Below are 17025 nucleotides of genomic sequence, written 5' to 3'. Positions count from 1 at the left end.
GAAAGGGAATGGAAAAGGGAAAAGGGAAAAGGGAATGGAAAAGGGAAAATGAAACAGGAAAAGGGAAAAGGGAATGGGAAAGGGAAACAGGAAAAGGGAATGGGAAAGGGAAAAGGGAAAAGCGAAAAGGGAAAAGGGAAAAGGGAAAAGGGAAAAGGGAAAAGGGAAAAGGGAAAAGGGAAAAGGGAATGGGAAGAGGGAAAAGGGAAAAAGGAAAGGGAAAGGGGAAAAGGGAAAAGGGAAAAGGGAATGAAAAAGGGAAAAGGGAAAAGGGAAAAGGGAAAAGGGAAAAGGGAAAAGGGAATGAAAAAGGGAAAAGGGAAAAGGGAAAAGGGAAAAGGGAAAAAAGGGAAAAGGGAAAAGGGAAAAGGGAAAAGGGAAAAGGGAAAAAAGGGAAAAGGGAAAATGGAAAAGGGAAAAGGGAAAAGGGAAAAGGGAAAAGGGAAAAGGGAAAAGGGAATGGAAAAGGGAAAATGAAACAGGAAAAGGGAAAACAGAATGGGAAAGGGAAATGGGAAAAGGGAAAAGGGAATGGGAAAGGGGGAAAGGGGGGAAAGGGGGAAAGGGAAAGGAAAATGGGAACACAGCCCAGGAACTGTGACATTTCCATGCCCAAGGGCTGGAAGGATGCTTTAATCAGAGGTGCAGAGCAAAGAAAATGCCTCAAAAATCAACCTGGAAGGAAAAATCTCCAGGAGCAGAAAAAGCAGAAAGGAGCAAATATCCCAAAACCAAAGGTCTGGGGAGGCAGAAGGGGCAGAGAGGGAGATCCAGGAAAAATATAAACCTGGAAAAGTCCCCTCAGCATTGAGAGGCACTGCTAGCACCCCAAAAATGTCAAAAATAGCAATGCGAGGGTTGCTGATCAATGAAATTAGACATTGGAAGATGAAAGAAACAATGGGGAAGAAAAAACCTTAAATTCTGTAAGAATTAAAAAATTGAAAGGGAAGATTATAAATTAGAGGGGAATTTTTGGTATCAGGTGTATTGAGAAGTCTGAACCTCTCAAGTACCTCAGAAATGGGGAAAAACCCCTAAATTCAGTAAGAATTAAAAATTTAAGGGAGGGTTGTGCATTAGAGGAAAATGTTCAGTATCCAGTGTTCTGGGAAGTCTGAACCTTTCAAATACTTCAGAAATGGGGAAAACCCCCTAAATTCCATAAGAGTTAAAAATGAAAAGAGAGGGTTATACATTAGAGGGGAATCTTTGGGATCAGGTGTTTTGGGGAGTCTGAACCTCTCAAGTACCTCAGAAATGGGGAAAGAGAGAAGGGAAATGTGGCTGGAAATTGGGATATAAAGGGGAGGCTGCATCCTCCAAAAATCTGAGAGACCCCAGGGGATGTCCCATGGCCTCTGCCTTGATTGGAATAAAGTCAAAGGACTCCTCTGTCTCCTTTTTGGACACAAACCTCTGGTGTTTGTGGGTTAATTTTCCCAACATTTGTGAAATAAAAATAAAATTCGCATTTTCCCAGCGCAGGGACAGTGACAGCGATGTCCCCGTTACCAGCCCGGGGTTTGTGCCAGCCCGGGCAGGGCTGCAGGGCAGAGGTCGAGGCCGATGGAATGCACTGACAGCACAAATCCAGCGGAAAAAACCTCAATTCACATGCAATTAAATCACCCTGAAGGGAAAAAAACATAAAAAAAAAAACAACCCAGCAGGACAAGGCTGTGTGAGCAAACTCCTCTGGGATTCTCTGCCCTCTCTGGAGCCCTTCTTGAGGGGAAAATCCACATAAAAATTCCTGATGTTTTTCCCCCAGATCCCAGCAGGTTCTGTCCTGAAATTCAGAGCACTCAGGTGCTCTCACCCAAGCAGGACAGGACAGGAAAAATCTGATTTTAGGGCAGGAAAATTCTGATTTTAGGGCATTCAGGAGAGTTCTGGGAACAGCAGATCCAGCAGGAACAGGGCCTGGAATAATCCAAATAAAAATTCCTGATGTTTTTCCCCCACATTCCCACAGATCCTGTCCCTAAATTCAGAGCACTCAGCTGCTCTCACCTGCTTGGGTGGCAAATGTGAGGAAAAGCGAGGAAAAGAGGAATATAAACTCTGGGAAATGAGGAAAATAGGGATAGAAATCTCTAGGAAGGGAGGAAAAGAGGAATATAAACCTTGGGAAGGGAGGAAAAGAAGAATAGAAACACCAGTGAAGAAAATAGGGATACAGTCTCTAGGAAGGGAGGAAAATAGGGGTACAAATCCCTGGGAAATGAGGAAAAGGGGAATACAAATCACTGGGAAGGGAGGAAAATAGGGAGACAAATCGGGAAATAGAGATACAAACACTGGGAAGGGAGGAAAAGGAGAATAAAATCTCTGGGAAGGAGGAAAAGAAGGAAGGAAAGGAAGGAAGGAAGGAAGGAAGGGAAGGGAAGGGAAGGGAAGGGAAGGGAAGGGAAGGGAAGGGAAGGGAAGGGAAGGGAAGGGAAGGGAAGGGAAGGGAAGGGAAGGGAAGGGAAGGGAAGGGAAGGGAAGGGAAGGGAAGGGAAGGGAAGGGAAGGGAAGGGAAGGGAAGGGAAGGGAAGGGAAGGGGAGGAAGGAAGGAAGTGGCGGAAGGAAGGAAGGAAGTGGCGGAAGGAAGGAAGTGGCGGAAGGAAGGAAGGAAGGAAGGAAGGAAGGAAGGAAGGAAGGAAGGAAGGAAGGAAGGAAGGAAGGAAGGAAGGAAGGAAGGAAGGAAGGAAGGAAGGAAGTGGCGGAAGGAAGGAAGTGGCGGAAGGAAGTGGCGGAAGGAAGTGGCGGAAGGAAGGAAGGAAGGAAGTGGCGGAAGGAAGGAAGGAAGGAAGGAAGTGGCGGAAGGAAGGAAGTGGCGGAAGGAAGTGGCGGAAGGAAGGAAGTGGCGGAAGGAAGGAAGGAAGGAAGGAAGGAAGGAAGGAAGGAAGGAAGGAAGGAAGGAAGGAAGGAAGGAAGGAAGGAAGGAAGGAAGGAAGGAAGGAAGGAAGGAAGGAAGGAAGGAAGGAAGGAAGGAAGGAAGGAAGGAAGGAAGGAAGGAAGGGACAAAAGGCACTTTGGGCCTTTTTGCTACAAAATAAAAACCCCCAATAATTCCAAGCAGTTTCTGTGTAATTTTACAGAGGAGAAAAAGCCTTTGCAGAATTAGCACATCTTAAGGAAATCTCCCAACAATAATCCTCCCAAATCCTGCTCCCCAGACGTCTGCAGCACTCAGGGAACCTCACAAGAGCACGAAATAAAACATTTCCCTGTAGAAATGATGCCTTAAATTCCAGATTTTCTATTTTTTACATCCTCAGAGTTCAGTAACTCTGAGTTTTGTGTTGTTTGCAAGTTCTTTTCACAGGGAGGGCAGACAAAATAATTCCTTTTTCAGCTTGGGACCAAGGACAAGCTCCAGGCCCAAAAAAAGTGTAAATAACTGAATTTAGGAGAAAAAAACAAGGATGGGATTTGATAACCTGAATCTGTAATTAGATAATTAACCCCAATATGCAAATGGAGCAGAACTTATAAAAGTGACAGACCCGGAGACCAGTTGTGCAAAAAAAAAAAAAAAAACAAAATTAATTAATTAAGGGTGATGATTTCAAAGTGTAATTAAGGGTAATTCCCTGCATGGAAATTCCTGGAAGTATTTGGCATTAAACTATATTGGGCAAGTCAGTGGATTTAATAATAAAATTTCTTAATTAAAAACATTTTTGGGTGGCTCAAAAGCCAGGAAAGGAAACCTTCATCACCTTTGTGCAGGTAAATTCCAGGTGCTCAGGCACCTCTGCCTGCTCCAAAATGGGATTTATTGGTGGGAACTGAGGGGACACAAAAAGGGATTTATTGGGGGGACGATGGGACAAAAAAAGGGATTTATTTGGGGTAATTTTGGGGGTAAATTACTTTTGTGCAGATAAATTCCAGGTGTTCACCTCTGACTCCCTGCCTGCTCCAAAAAGTGATTTATTGGGGGGAGCTGAGGGGACAAAAATGGAGTTTATTGGGGGTGTGAGGGGACAAAAAAAGGGATTTTTGGGGGGAGCTGAAGGGACAAAAAAAAGTGATTTTTGGGGGAGATGAGAGGACACAAAAAGGGATTTTTTGGTGGAAACTGAGGGGATAAAGAAAGTGATGTTTTTGTGGAACTGAGGGGATACAAAAAGGGATTTTTTGGGGGGGGGTTATGGGACTCAAAAAGGGATTTTTTTTTAGTGGAAACTGATGGGAAACCAAGGGATTTTTGGTGGTAACTGAGGGGACACAAACAGGATTTTTTTGGTGGAGCTGGGAGGACACGAAAAGGGATTTTTTGGTGGAAACTGATGGGATACAAAAAGGGATTTATTGGGGAGGTGGTGGGACAAAAAGGGATATTTGGGAGGAGCTGAGGGGACACAAAAAAGTGATTTACTGGGGGTAATTTTGGGGGTAATTTACCTTTGTGCAGGTAAATTCCAGGTGTTCACCTCTGACTCCCTGCCTGCTCCAAAAAGTGATTTATTGGGGGGAGCTGAGGGGACAAAAAATGGGGTTTATTGGGGGTGTGAGGGGACAAAAAAAGGGATTTTTGGGGGGAGCTGAAGGGACACAAAAAGGGATTTTTTTTTAGTGGAAACTGATGGGAAACAAAAAGGGATTTTTGGTGGTAACTGAGGGGACAAAAAGTGATTTTTCAGGGGAGATGAGGGGACACAAAAAGTGATTTTTTTGGTGGAAGCTGATGGGACACCAAAAGGGATTTTTTTGGTGAAGCTGGGAGGACACAAAAAGTGATTTTTGGGGGGAACTGAGGGGACACAAAAGGGGATTTTTGGGGGGAACTGAGGGGACACAAAAATGATTTTTTTGGGGGGAACTGAGGGAACACAGAAAGGGATTTATTGGTGGAAATAAGGGGACACAAAAAGAGATTTTTGGGGGGAGGTGAGGGGACACAAAAAGTGATTTTTCAGGGGAGATGAGGGGACACAAAAAGGGATATTTTGGTGGAGCTAGGAGGACACAAAAAGTGATTTTGGGGGGAACTGAGGGGACACAAAAATAAATTTTTTGGAGGAACTGAGGAACACAGAAAGGGATTTATTGGTGGAACTGAGGGAACACAGAAAGGGATTTATTGGTGGAAATAAGGGGACACAAAAAGAGATTTTTGGGGGGAGGTGAGGGGACACAAAAAGTGATTTTTGATGGAAATTGAGGGGACACAAAAAGTGATTTTTGATGGAAACTGAGGGGACACAAAAAGCGATTTATTGGTGGAAACTGAGGGGACACAAAAAGGGACTTTTGGGGGGTTGTGGGACTCAAAAAGGGAATTTTTGGTGGAATCTGATGGGACACAAAAAGGGATTTTTTGGGTGGAGCTGGGAGGACTCTCAGTGTGATTTTGGGGGAAACTGAGGGGACACAAAAAGAGATTTTTGGGGGGAGCTGAGGGGACACAAAAAGTGATTTTTGATGGAAATAGAGGGGACACCAAAAGTGTTTTTTGGTGGAAACTGAGGGGACACAAAAAGGGACTTTTGGGGGGTTGTGGGACTCAAAAAGGGAATTTTGGTGGAATCTGATGGGACACAAAAAGGGATTTTTTTGGGTGGAGCTGGGAGGACTCTCAGTGTGATTTTGGGGGAAACTGAGGGGACACAAAAAGAGATTTTTGGGGGGAGCTGAGGGGACACAAAAAGTGATTTTTGACGGAAACTGAGGGGACACAAAAAGCGATTTATTGGTGGAAACTGAGGGGACACAAAAAGCGATTTATTGGTGGAAACTGAGGGGACACAAAAAGGGACTTTTGGGGGGTTGTGGGACTCAAAAAGGGAATTTTTGGTGGAATCTGATGGGACACAAAAAGGGATTTTTTGGGTGGAGCTGGGAGGACTCTCAGTGTGATTTTGGGGGAAACTGAGGGGACACAAAAAGTGATTTTTCAGGGGAGATGAGGGGACACAAAAAGTGATTTTTCAGGGGAGATGAGGGGACACAAAAAGGGATATTTTGGTGGAGCTGGGAGGACACAAAAAGTGATTTTGGGGGGAACTGAGGGGACACAAAAATAAATTTTTTGGAGGAACTGAGGAACACAGAAAGGGATTTATTGGTGGAACTGAGGGAACACAGAATGGGATTTATTGGTGGAAATAAGGGGACACAAAAAGAGATTTTTGGGGGGAGGTGAGGGGACACAAAAAGTGTTTTTTGGTGGAAACTGAGGGGACACAAAAAGGGACTTTTGGGGGGTTGTGGGACTCAAAAAGGGAATTTTTGGTGGAATCTGATGGGACACAAACCCTCCCTGAGCCCCCCGTGGCACAAGCAGAGCATTAACAGCACAAATGAAGCGTTTCTGCGTTGGAGGCAGACGAATGTGACCATCTGCTCCTGCAGCAGCCCAAAGCCTCCGGAACAGCAGCCTCTGGTGTCAACATCCTGCTCCTTCCACCAGAAACTGGGCTAAAAATACAGAAAATGCTCAGCCAGGGGCCCCCGGGGCTCCTCTGCTCCGCGATTTTCCATCTGGGCATAAATCACATTATTTGTGAGTGGAACACGCCCTGATAAAGGGTCAGGGCTCAGATATTCCTGCCCAAAGTCACTTTTTCTCTCTGAATTCTCTCCCAAATTCTGTCACAGCACAAAAAACAGAGGAAATCCAGGACTGGACAGAACCCCTGACACAATAATTCCACTCCTGACACTCAGCTTTGTTCTGCAGACCCCAAATTCCCCCAGATTTAGAGGAAATAATCTTTATTCCAAAACCTGAGTGCTCCAAAAGCTCCAGAGCTGCAGCACAGCCTGGGAGATGGGGAATGGGAAGGGAGCTCATTTCCTGAGAGGTTGAAATAAAATTAAAAAAAAAAATGAAATTCAATAATATAAATATAAAGAATATGAATATATTATAATGGTTGAAATAAAATAAAAAATGACATTCAATAATATAAATATGAATATAAATAATATAAAAATAATATATAGGTTGAAATAAAACTTTAAAAATGAAATTCAATAATATAAATACAGAGCCCCCAAATTCCCCCAAATTTGGAGGAAATAATCTTTATTCCACAAAACCTGAGTGCCCCAAAAAGCTCCAGACCTTCAGCACACTCTGGGAAGGGAGCTCATTCCCTGGGAGGTTGAAATAAAATAAAAAATATTAAATACAATAATATAAATTTAAATAATATAAATATAATATAAAGGTAGAAATAAAATTTAAAAAAATAAATTCAGAATTATAAATACAGAGACCCCAATTTCGTGTGGTTTAGAGGAAATAATCCTTGTTCCAAAGCCTGAGTCCCCCAAAAAGCTCCAGACCTGCAGCACACACTGGGACATGGGGAATGGGAAGGGAGCTGATTCTCTGAGAGGCTGAAATAAAATTAAAGAAAAAGAAATTCAAAACTATAAATATAAATAATAAACATATAAATAGAATATAAAGGTTGAAATAATAAAAATGAAATTCAATAATATAAATACAGAGCCCCCAAATTCCCCCAGATTTTGAGGGAATAATCTTTATTCCAAAGCCTGAGTGCCCCAAAAACTCCAGACCTTCAGCATACCCTGGGAATGGAGCTCATTCCTTGGGAGGTTGAAATAAAATAAATTAAAAAATGAAACTCAATAATATAAATATTGATGGGGAAGCCCACACGAGGCACTGCAGGGGAGTGGGAGGACAGCTGGGAGCAGAGCTTGTGGTTGTTATTTTAATGAACATTTCATCCTAACGAGACCAAAATACAGAAAACACCAAAAATACAGAAATGACAGAAATTCCTGCATGGAGCAGAGCCAGGACAGCTCCAGCAGCTCCAGGTCTGGCCTGGGTTTGTGTTTATCCCGTGCCAAGCCATCAATGCTGGGCTATTGGAAACACCTGGAGAGCCGATCAATCAATCCAGGGGTGGTATTGATTATCCTGTGGTATTATTGATATTATCCTGTGGTATTATTGATATTATCCTGTGGTATTATTGATATTAGTCTGTGGTATTATTGATATTAGCCTGTATAATTATTGATGTCAGCCTGTGTTATTATTGATACAGGACCTGTGTTATTATTGATATTTTATTGGTATCAGCCTGTGTTATTATTGATATCAGCCTGTGTTATTATTGATATTTTATTGATATCTGCCTGTGTTATTATTGATATTATCCTGTGTTATTACTGATATGAGCCTGTGTTATTATTGATATCAGTCTGTGTTATTACTGATAATAATATTATTTATATTATCCTGTGTTATTACTGATATTAGCCTGTATTATTATTGATATTAGTCTGTGTTATTATTGATATTAGTGTGTGTTATTACTGATATTAGTCTGTGCTATTATTGATATTAATCTGTGTGATTATTGATATTAGCCTGTTGTATTATTGATATTAGCCTGTATTATTACTGATCTTAGTCTGTGTTATTATTGATATTAACCTGTGTGATTATTGATATCAGCCTGTGTTATTACTGATATTAGTCTGTGTTATTATTGATATTAGTCTGTGTTATTACTGATGTCAGCCTGTTATTATTGATATTAACCTGTGTTATTATTGATATTAACCTGTTATTATTGATATTAGTCAGTGTTATTATTGATACAGGGCCTGTGCCCTCAGCTGGGGCTGGCACAGCAGAAATGTCCCACCAGGAGCTGAACGTCCCCAAACTGCCCCAAAACTGCCCAAAACTGCCCCAAACCATCAGAAATGGGCACAGCCAAGGAACAGCCACCCCCAGAGTGGCCCTGCCCCAAATCCCAGCCCCTTGAGGATCAACAATTGGGGGTTCATCCAATTTCCATCATTAAATTCAGGACAAAAGCACCAATCTGGGCACCCCAGCCCTGCCCTCCCCGCCAGACCCATCCCCACACCACCACAAGTTGCTGGTTTTACCCAAACCCAGCCTTGTTCCTCTGGAGAATTTTTAAAAATTTTTATTTCTTTGTCCTGCTGGACAGCTCCACTGTAAGCAGAGAGATCAGAGCTTCTCACGGCCAAAAAAAAGCAAATTAAAACTCCCCAGAGCCACAGGAACGCTCCCTGCCCACAGAGCCGCCCCATCTTCACTTTATCATCACGAAAATCCCCAAACAATGCTCGTTTAGCACCAAACCGAGCAGGAAAACCCCCAGACAAATCTCGTTTAGCCCCAAACCCACCCGGATCTCTGTGATCTGAGGCACAGCTCGGAGGTGCAGCAGGGAATTCAGAAAATTCAGACATCTCCATTCAAAAATGAGTTTGGAGGCATCAGTGAGATAATAAATATTAGTGACTCTTTCCTCCAGTTTCCAGCCTGTCAGGGCAATTTTTTTGCTGTAAAAACACAAGCCCAGAGGTATCCATGGATATTCATTCCAACAGATTTCAAACACCATGCCAGGGGTTTCTACAACCGCTCCATTTGTCTTTAATCCCCGCTCAGAACAAGAGATCTGAGCACAATCTGTCTCTGAGGCAGCTTGGAGACAACTTCATAAACCAAACCCTCCCAGCTCCGGGCTTGGAGTTGAGCTTTCGCTGCTCCAGCCACCAAAGTGCCCAAAAATCAATGTTCTGCCCCAAAACCATGCCCAAACCCCTGCCCCAGCCCAGAACTCCAAATGTCCAACTTGAGTTTTTAATTTTTGTTGCTTGGCAGCACCAGGAGCATCCTCCAGCCCCGTGGTGGGAAATTCCACCTCCTGAGCTGGAGCTGCCAGAGGGTGGGAGGCACAGAGGGCACCTCCAGCACTGATTTAGGCACACAATCGATTATACTTTGGTTGATCAAATTACAATAAAACTCAGGAATTATTGTTTTCCATTCTACTCTGGTTATTTATTTCGCTGCCCTTTAAGTTGGTGGGGTTCTGGGGGTTGGTTGGGGTTCTTTTCCTCCCCCAAAACACCCCCAACAGCCCTCTAAACGACTGGTGGGGTTTTGTGGGTTGGTTGAGGTTCTTTTCCTCACCCAAAACATCCCCCAAAAAGCAAATTTTGGCTGTTAAAATCCTCCTGGCTTTGCCTTTACAGGAGACAATTTAGGGACAGGTCCGGGCAGGTGAGGTGGCCAGGGAACATGACAAAATCCAGGAATTATTATTTTCCATTCTACTCTGGTTATTTATTTCACTGCCCTCTAAACTGGTGGGGTTTGGGGTTTTCTCGTCCCCCAAAAAAGCACATTTTGGCTGTTACACAAAATCCTCCCAGTTATACCTCTACTGGAGCAAATTCAGGGAGAGGTCCAGGCAGGTTGAGAGAGCCAGGGAGTATAACAAAACCCAGGAATTATTATTTACCATTCTACTCCTGTCATTTATTTCACCGCCCTCTACACTGGTGGGGTTCTGGGAGTTGGCTGGGGGTTCTTTTCCTCTCCCAAAAGCAAATTTTGGCTGTTAAAATCCTCCTGGCTTTGCCTTTGCTGGAGACAATTTAGGGAGAGGTCTGGGCAGGTGAGGGGGCCAGGGAGGCACAAGCCTGTGGCTACACCTGAGGATGGTCTCCCCTACAGGGGCTGTTGTTTCCTCCCCCTAAACACCCCCAAAAAAAAGCACATTTTGTCTATTACACAAAATCCTCCCAGTTTTGCCTCTGCTGGAGCCAATTCAGGGAGAGGTCCGGGCAGGTAAAGTGGCCAAGGAGGCTCCAGGGTGGCACAAGGCTGTGGCTACACCTGAGGATGGTCTCACCTACAGAGAGCAGAACCCATAAATTCCAAAAAATTGAAGGAAAAAGGAAATCCAGAAGAACTGGAAGGAAAAAGGAAATCCAAAGGAAAGGGAAGGAAAAAGGAAATCCAAAAGGAAATGGAAGGAAAAAGGAAATCCAAAGGGAAATGGAAGGAAAAAGGAAATCCAAAGGAACTGGAAGGAAAAAGGAAATCCGAAGGGAAATGGGAGGAAAAAGGAAATCCGAAGGGAAATGGAAGCGCAGACCCCACCGATGTGCAGAGGGAGAGCTCGGCTGCGAGGAGCTGCCAAGTCGGATCGCTGCGCTGTGCAGGCAGCAGCGCTGGTGCTGAACATCACAGAGATGCTCACGGCAGCAGGATCCTTCCTCCGAAGGCAGGACACAGCCCCGCCCGCACATCCCCGCACCTCCAGCGCCCGGAGCAGCCCCGGCAGCCCCGCCGAGGGAGCGGGAGCCCGGGCGGTGAGGGCTGCGGGCATCCTCTGCTGGGTGCCATGAGGAGGTGACTGCCCTCCGGTGATTTACCAGCGAAAAGTTAAATAAAATCACCCAAAAAAAGGACTCGGAGCATCTCCGGTACACGGGAAACAGATTGGAAACAGATCCACCCGCCTGTGCGCATCGGCCAGAGGCATCCAGGGGAGAGACCGAGCCCCCCGAGCCCGTCCCAGGACAGCCCGAGCGGGTCCCTGAGCCCGTCCCGGGACAGCCCGAGAGGTGTCCGGGCCCGGAGGCGGCCCCGGCCCCGCGGGATGCCCGCGGCTGCTGCCCCGCACAGCGCGGAGCGCTCCGAGAGCGGAGCCGCAGCCTGCGGGGATGGGATGCGCCCCAAGAGCCGAACGGCCGCGACCACCCTGAAACCACGACCGGGACCACCCTGAGACCATCCCGGAATCACGGCCGGGACCACCCCGAGACCATGGCCGGGATCATCCCAGGACCACAACGGGACCACGGCAGGGATCACCCCAAGACCATCCCGGAATCACGACGGGGATCACACCGAGATCACGACCAAGATCACCCAGAGACCATCCAGGAATCACAGCCGGGACTACGGCCACGATCACCCCGAGACCACCCCGGCACCGCGGCCGGGACCCCCGGCGCCGTCGCCCCCGGTGCCCAGGGCGGTGCGGGTGTTTCTCCGGGAGATGGGATGTGGATGTTCCTCGCACAGGGAGGATGCGGCTGTTCCTCCCGGCGCTGGGATGCCGGTGTTTCTCCCAGCGCTGGGATAGCGGATGTTTTTGCCAGCGCTGGGATGCGGGATTTCTCTCAGCGCTGGGATAGCGGATGTTTTTCCCAGCGCTGGGATGCGGGATTTCTCCCGGCACTGGGATACGGGATTTCTCCCAGAGCTCGGATAATGGATGTTTTTCCCGGCGCTGGGACAGCGGATGTTTTTCCCGGCGGGTCCCCACCATCCTCCGCATCGCGCATCTCCCGCTCCCCCATCCCCGCCCCGCAGCAACCGGTGGGACCCCCGCGCCCTAGAGCCGCCCCGGGGAGGGCAGGACGAGCCCCGCTTACCTCGCAGCGCGGCCGTCCGGCTGCACAGCCCCAGCAGCAGCAGCAGCAGCAGCCACCGGTGCAGGCGCGGGGCTCCGCCGCCCATGCTGAGCCCGCAGCACCGGGGATGGAGCCGGGAACAGAGCCGGGGATGCGGAGCCCGGGGATGGCGAACTGAGATGCGGAGCACCGGGATATGAAGCCACGGGATGCGGAACCGGGGATGGAGCCGCGGGATGCAGAGCACCGGGACGCAGAGCCAAGGATGGAGAACCGGGATACGGATCCCTGGGATGCGGAACCAGAGATAGAGCTGCGGGATGAGGAGCACCGGGATATGAAGCAGCGGGATGCAGAGTCGGGGATGGAGTTGTGGGATCTGGAGCCCGGGGATGGAGCCTGGGATGCGGAGCCGGGATGGAGCCCCGGGATGCGGAGCCCCAGGATATGAAGCCGTGGGATGCGGAGCTGGGGATGGAGCTGCAGGATGCGGATCCCCGGGATGCGGAGCCGGGGATGCGGAGCCGAGTTCCAGCCGGAGGATCAGCCGTGGTTTCGGGCGGTTTCGGGGGGTTTTTCCCGCTGCTCTCCCCGGCTCGCTCTCGCTGTTCGGCTCCCGGCGTTGCGGGCTCCGCTCCCCGCTCCGGCCGCCGCCGACTCCGGGGCCGCGGCGCGCGCCCGCATCGCTAATGAGCCGCCCCTCCCCCCGCAGCCAATTAGGGGCGCGAGGGGCGGGGCCTGCCGGCGGCGCGGGCGCAGGTGCGGGATGGTGGGGGGGGAATGGGGGGGGATGGGGACACGCGACATCCTCCCCCCCAACACCTCCCCCGGCCCTTCCCCCCCAAAGTGCGGCGGAGGAGGGGCAGCCAGGTGAGCTGGGACACGCCCAGGTGTGCGGGGACACGCCCAGGTGTGCGGGGACACGTCCAGGTGTGCGGGATGGGGACACCACCAAGTGTGCGGTGAGCACACGCCCAGGTGAGCTGGGACACGCCCAGGTGAGAGGGGACAGGCCCAGGTGAGAGGGGACAGGCCCAGGTGTGCAGGATGGGGGACACATCCAGATGTGCAAGGTTGGGGGCACGTCCACGTGTGCGGGATGGGGACATGCCCAGGTGAGCTGGGTAGGGACACGCCCAGGTGCGAGGGGACACGCCCAGATGTGCTGGGACATACCCAGATGTGCGGGATGGGGACACGTCCAGATGAGCTGGGACACGCCCAGGTGTGCGGTCGGGACACGCCCAGGGTCCGCCCCACATTGTCCCTTCACCTGGGGGTGCGGGACCCCCCAGCCCCACCCTGGGAGAGCCGCTGGAAGCAGCCTCGAGGTCCCCCCGCAGCCCCGAGGCCACGCTGTGACACCCAATCTGTGACACCAATCTGTGCCACCAAGCTCTGACACCAAGCTGTGCCACCAAGCTGTGCCACCCAAGCTGTGCCACCAATCTTGTGACACCAAGCTGTGACACCAAGCTGTGACACCAAGCATGTCCCCGCACCCTCCCTGCCCTTCTCCACCCTTTAACCTCCCACATTTGCACCCAAACCCCTCAAATCCCATCCCCGTGCCCAGCAACAGGATGAAAAACCCCCCGAGCCCACCTGTCCGTTCTGGGCTGTTGTTATCAATATTGCAGCGGGCTGTGATCTAAAATTCCGTTTCTTGCCCGCAGCAGCAGCAGCAGCATTTCCCTTCCCCAGCTAATTGCACATCAATATTTTTATCACACACCTGATCAGGACACACCTCGAGGGTCCAAGGCCAGGAACTCCTGGCTGTGCCCCGGTGGAGCCACCACGGCTGCTGTGCTCTGGATAAATCCAGGCACGATTGATCTGCTCTGGATAAATCCAGGCACGGTCGATCTGCTCTGGATAAATCCAGCCAGGGAGAGGTTGGGAAGCAGGGGCAGCACCTGGAGGAGAGGACACGGCTGGATTGGGAATTGTGGTTGTGAAGAACAGCAGCTCTGCCAGGCTCTGCCCTTGGATCCAGCCAGGACACAGGATTTGGGCAATTTGTGGTGTTTTCTTTCCAGAAGGGGAGAGGAAAGGGGCAAAGCCACGGGGAATCTGGTGTGTCAGAGCCACAAAGCCTGCAGAAACGGGGCAGGAGAAGGCACAAAATGGGATTTGGTGCTCAGGAGTGGAGATTCCCTCAGCACAGGGCAGGAACAGCCAGCTCTGTTTGCATTGGGTGCCTGCAGGGAATTCTGGCTGGGGAAGGGAGCACGGCTGAATTCCTGGCCAGGATGTTGCAGTTTGGAATCCATTCCCCTTTCAGTTTGGAAATCAACTCCATTTCCATCACCCTTTTGGAAAATAACTCCGTTTCCATCAGGGTCCAGCCCAGAGCAGAGCTCAGGGCTCATGCCTCTTTTGGAAATAAACTCCATTTCCATTCCACTTTTGGAAATTCCATTTCCATTCTCTCTTTTGGAAATCAACCTCATTTCCATCACCCTTTTGGAAATAAACTTCGTTTCCATTGGGGTCCAGAGCAGAGCTCAGGGCTCATCCCCCTTTTGGAAACCAACTCAATTTCCATCCCTCTTTTGGAAATCAACTCAATTTCCATCCCTCTTTTGGAAATCAACTCCATTTCTGTCCCCTTTTGGGAATCAACTCCATTTCCATCAGGTATTGAGTAGGGCTTAGGGCTCATCCCCTTTATTTTGGAAATAAACTCCACTTCCACCCCCTTTTGGAAATCAATTTGTTTCCACTGGGGTCCAGAGCTCAGGGTTCACCCCTCTTTTGGAAAGCAACTCCATTTCCATCCCTTTCTGGAAATAAATTCCATTTCCATTTCCCTTTTGGAAATAAACTTCATTTCCATGGGGGCCCAGGGCAGAGCTCAGGGCTCACCCCCCTTTTGGAAATCAACTCCATTTCCTTCCCCCTTTTTGGAAATAAACTCAATTTCCACTTCCCTTTTGGAAATCAACTGAATTTCCACTTCCCTTTTGGGAATAACCTCAATTTCCTTCCTCCTTTTAGAAACCAACTCCGTTTCCATGGGGGCCCAGGGCAGAGCTCAGGGCTCATCCCCCTTTTGGAAATCAACTCCATTTCCATCCTCCTTTTAGAAACCAACTCCATTTTCCACCCCATTTTGGAAAAAAAACCCTCAATTTCCATTCCCTTTTGTGAATAAACTCCATTTCCATGGGGGCTCACAAACGCTCAGGGCTCATCCCCACCCGTGCCCTCATCTGCCCTGATCTCACCCCATCCCAGCCTCCCCAGCCCCAAACCCCCCTCATTTCTCCACTTTTGGGGGGCTCAGCCAGCACAAAATGTTCTGCAGTCCCTGCTGGAAGAGGCTGTGAGGATGCAGCAGGGTTGGTGCCTCATCCTGAAGAGCAGGGCCCAGCACCTGCCTTGGTGCTGCCTGCAGGAGGAAACAAATAATTAAAAGCAAAAGGAATTTGTAAACAGAATTTTAAGAGAGAGGAAAAGGGGAAAAAATCAATATCTGAGCACATCACATCTGAAGATTCCTTATTCCCTCGCCAACGTGCGTTCGCCAGGCTCCAGCTCACAAAGGCATGGAGCAAATAGATGAAAAATGCATTTTCTTCAACAGCCTTTTAGGTCATTTCTCTGTGTTTGATGCTGCCAAGGAAAATAAAAAAAAAAAAAAAAAAACCAATAATAATAATAAAAAAACCCACAAAAAACCAAAACAAACCAGAACCCCACGGAGGGGCAGAGCTGGACAGATCCACAGCAAAGTTTTCACGTGGCAGAGCATCCTCCTGAGCCTGCCCACGTCAGTGCAGCCACTTCTGCCTCGAGCCCCACTAATTATGGATTTTTGCCTACGCCACGGAGTCTGTGTTTGGTGCTTCAGATAAAAATACCGAGTGCTCAGCTCCGAACGCAGCTCTGATGGGGAAGGAGAGAGCAAAAGTAGAAATAAGGGCAGCAGCTGCGGCTTCAATCAGCGCACTTGGAAATGGAAATAAGCAGAATATTCCACAAAAATAAAATCTCGGGGTGAGGCAGCTCCTCCTGAGCTGAAGTTATCCGTCCTTCAGGCGCTGCTGCAGAATAAACAAGGGTGCAGAGTAAATGCAAAGTGAAGCTCTGGGCACTTCAGGGATTCCAGGAATGCAGGCCTGGGCCACGTTCCACATCTGGAGCCTGAATTTCCTGGAAGTTGGAGGCAGCTGCATCAAAACCCCACCAAAAAAAATACAAATAAAAAGCAAAAAGGAGAAAGTTGCTGTGGTTTGGCCTTTCCTGAACATCTTGAGGATGCTCCTGGGAGGGTCAGAGCGGATCCAGAATCCAAAATTTCCTCCCCACAGGAACTCCTGGGATCCTTTTCCCCATCTCAGGTTTGGTTTTGTGTCTCCCAGCTGGGCACTGAGGAGATTCCTGCAATCCTCATTGACTCCCTGAACTTCCAGCTGCAGAGGAAATTTTCGTGGAGATCGTTTTCAATAGCCCAGAGAGCTGCAGGCTGAAATAAAGAATAGAATAGAATAGAATAGAATAGCATAATTAAAATAAAATAAAAATTAAATTCAAATAAATAAAGTAAAATAAAATTTAAATAAAATAAAAAATAAAATAAAACAGAAAAAAATAAAATAAATATAAAATAAGGTAAAATAAAATAAAATAGAAAATAAAAAATAAAATAAAAGAAAATAAAAATAAAATTTAAAAAATAAAATTAAAAAAATAAAATAAAGTATAAAATAAAAGAAATAAAAATTAAAAATAAAATAAATATAAAACAAAAATTAAAACAAATAAAATTAAAATAAAATTTTAAAAATTAGAATAAAATAAAATAAAATAAAATAAAATAAAATAAAATAAAAT

General features: G+C 47.8%; 1 protein-coding gene and 1 long non-coding RNA gene across 3 annotated transcripts in view; one reads left to right on the top strand and one right to left on the bottom strand.

The window, feature by feature from the left end:
* The window catches only part of UNC5D (unc-5 netrin receptor D), a 113259-nt gene extending 100373 nt beyond the window's left edge, over positions 1 to 12886 (bottom strand). Inside the window, exon 1 of one of the 2 annotated variants that reach the window (XM_074559242.1) lies at positions 12205 to 12886. In XM_074559242.1, coding sequence (XP_074415343.1) covers positions 12205 to 12289 — 85 coding nt within the window. In that variant the 5' untranslated portion in view covers positions 12290 to 12886. The remainder of the gene's footprint in view (positions 1 to 12204) is intronic. The other variant, XM_074559243.1, reaches the window with a different exon arrangement.
* A 681-nt stretch (positions 12887 to 13567) lies between these two features.
* Positions 13568 to 16356, top strand: LOC141731937 (uncharacterized). The gene is made up of 2 exons (XR_012583827.1): positions 13568 to 14011; positions 14042 to 16356. It is a non-coding gene; the product is annotated as an uncharacterized LOC141731937 (long non-coding RNA).
* The last annotated feature ends 669 nt before the right edge of the window (positions 16357 to 17025 follow it).

The sequence above is a fragment of the Zonotrichia albicollis genome, chromosome 26, assembly GCF_047830755.1.
Source record: "Zonotrichia albicollis isolate bZonAlb1 chromosome 26, bZonAlb1.hap1, whole genome shotgun sequence".
Classification (NCBI taxonomy): Eukaryota; Metazoa; Chordata; class Aves; order Passeriformes; family Passerellidae; genus Zonotrichia; species Zonotrichia albicollis.
The sequence above is the reverse complement of the archived record's forward strand: the minus strand, read 5'-3'. Positions and strand labels throughout refer to the sequence as shown.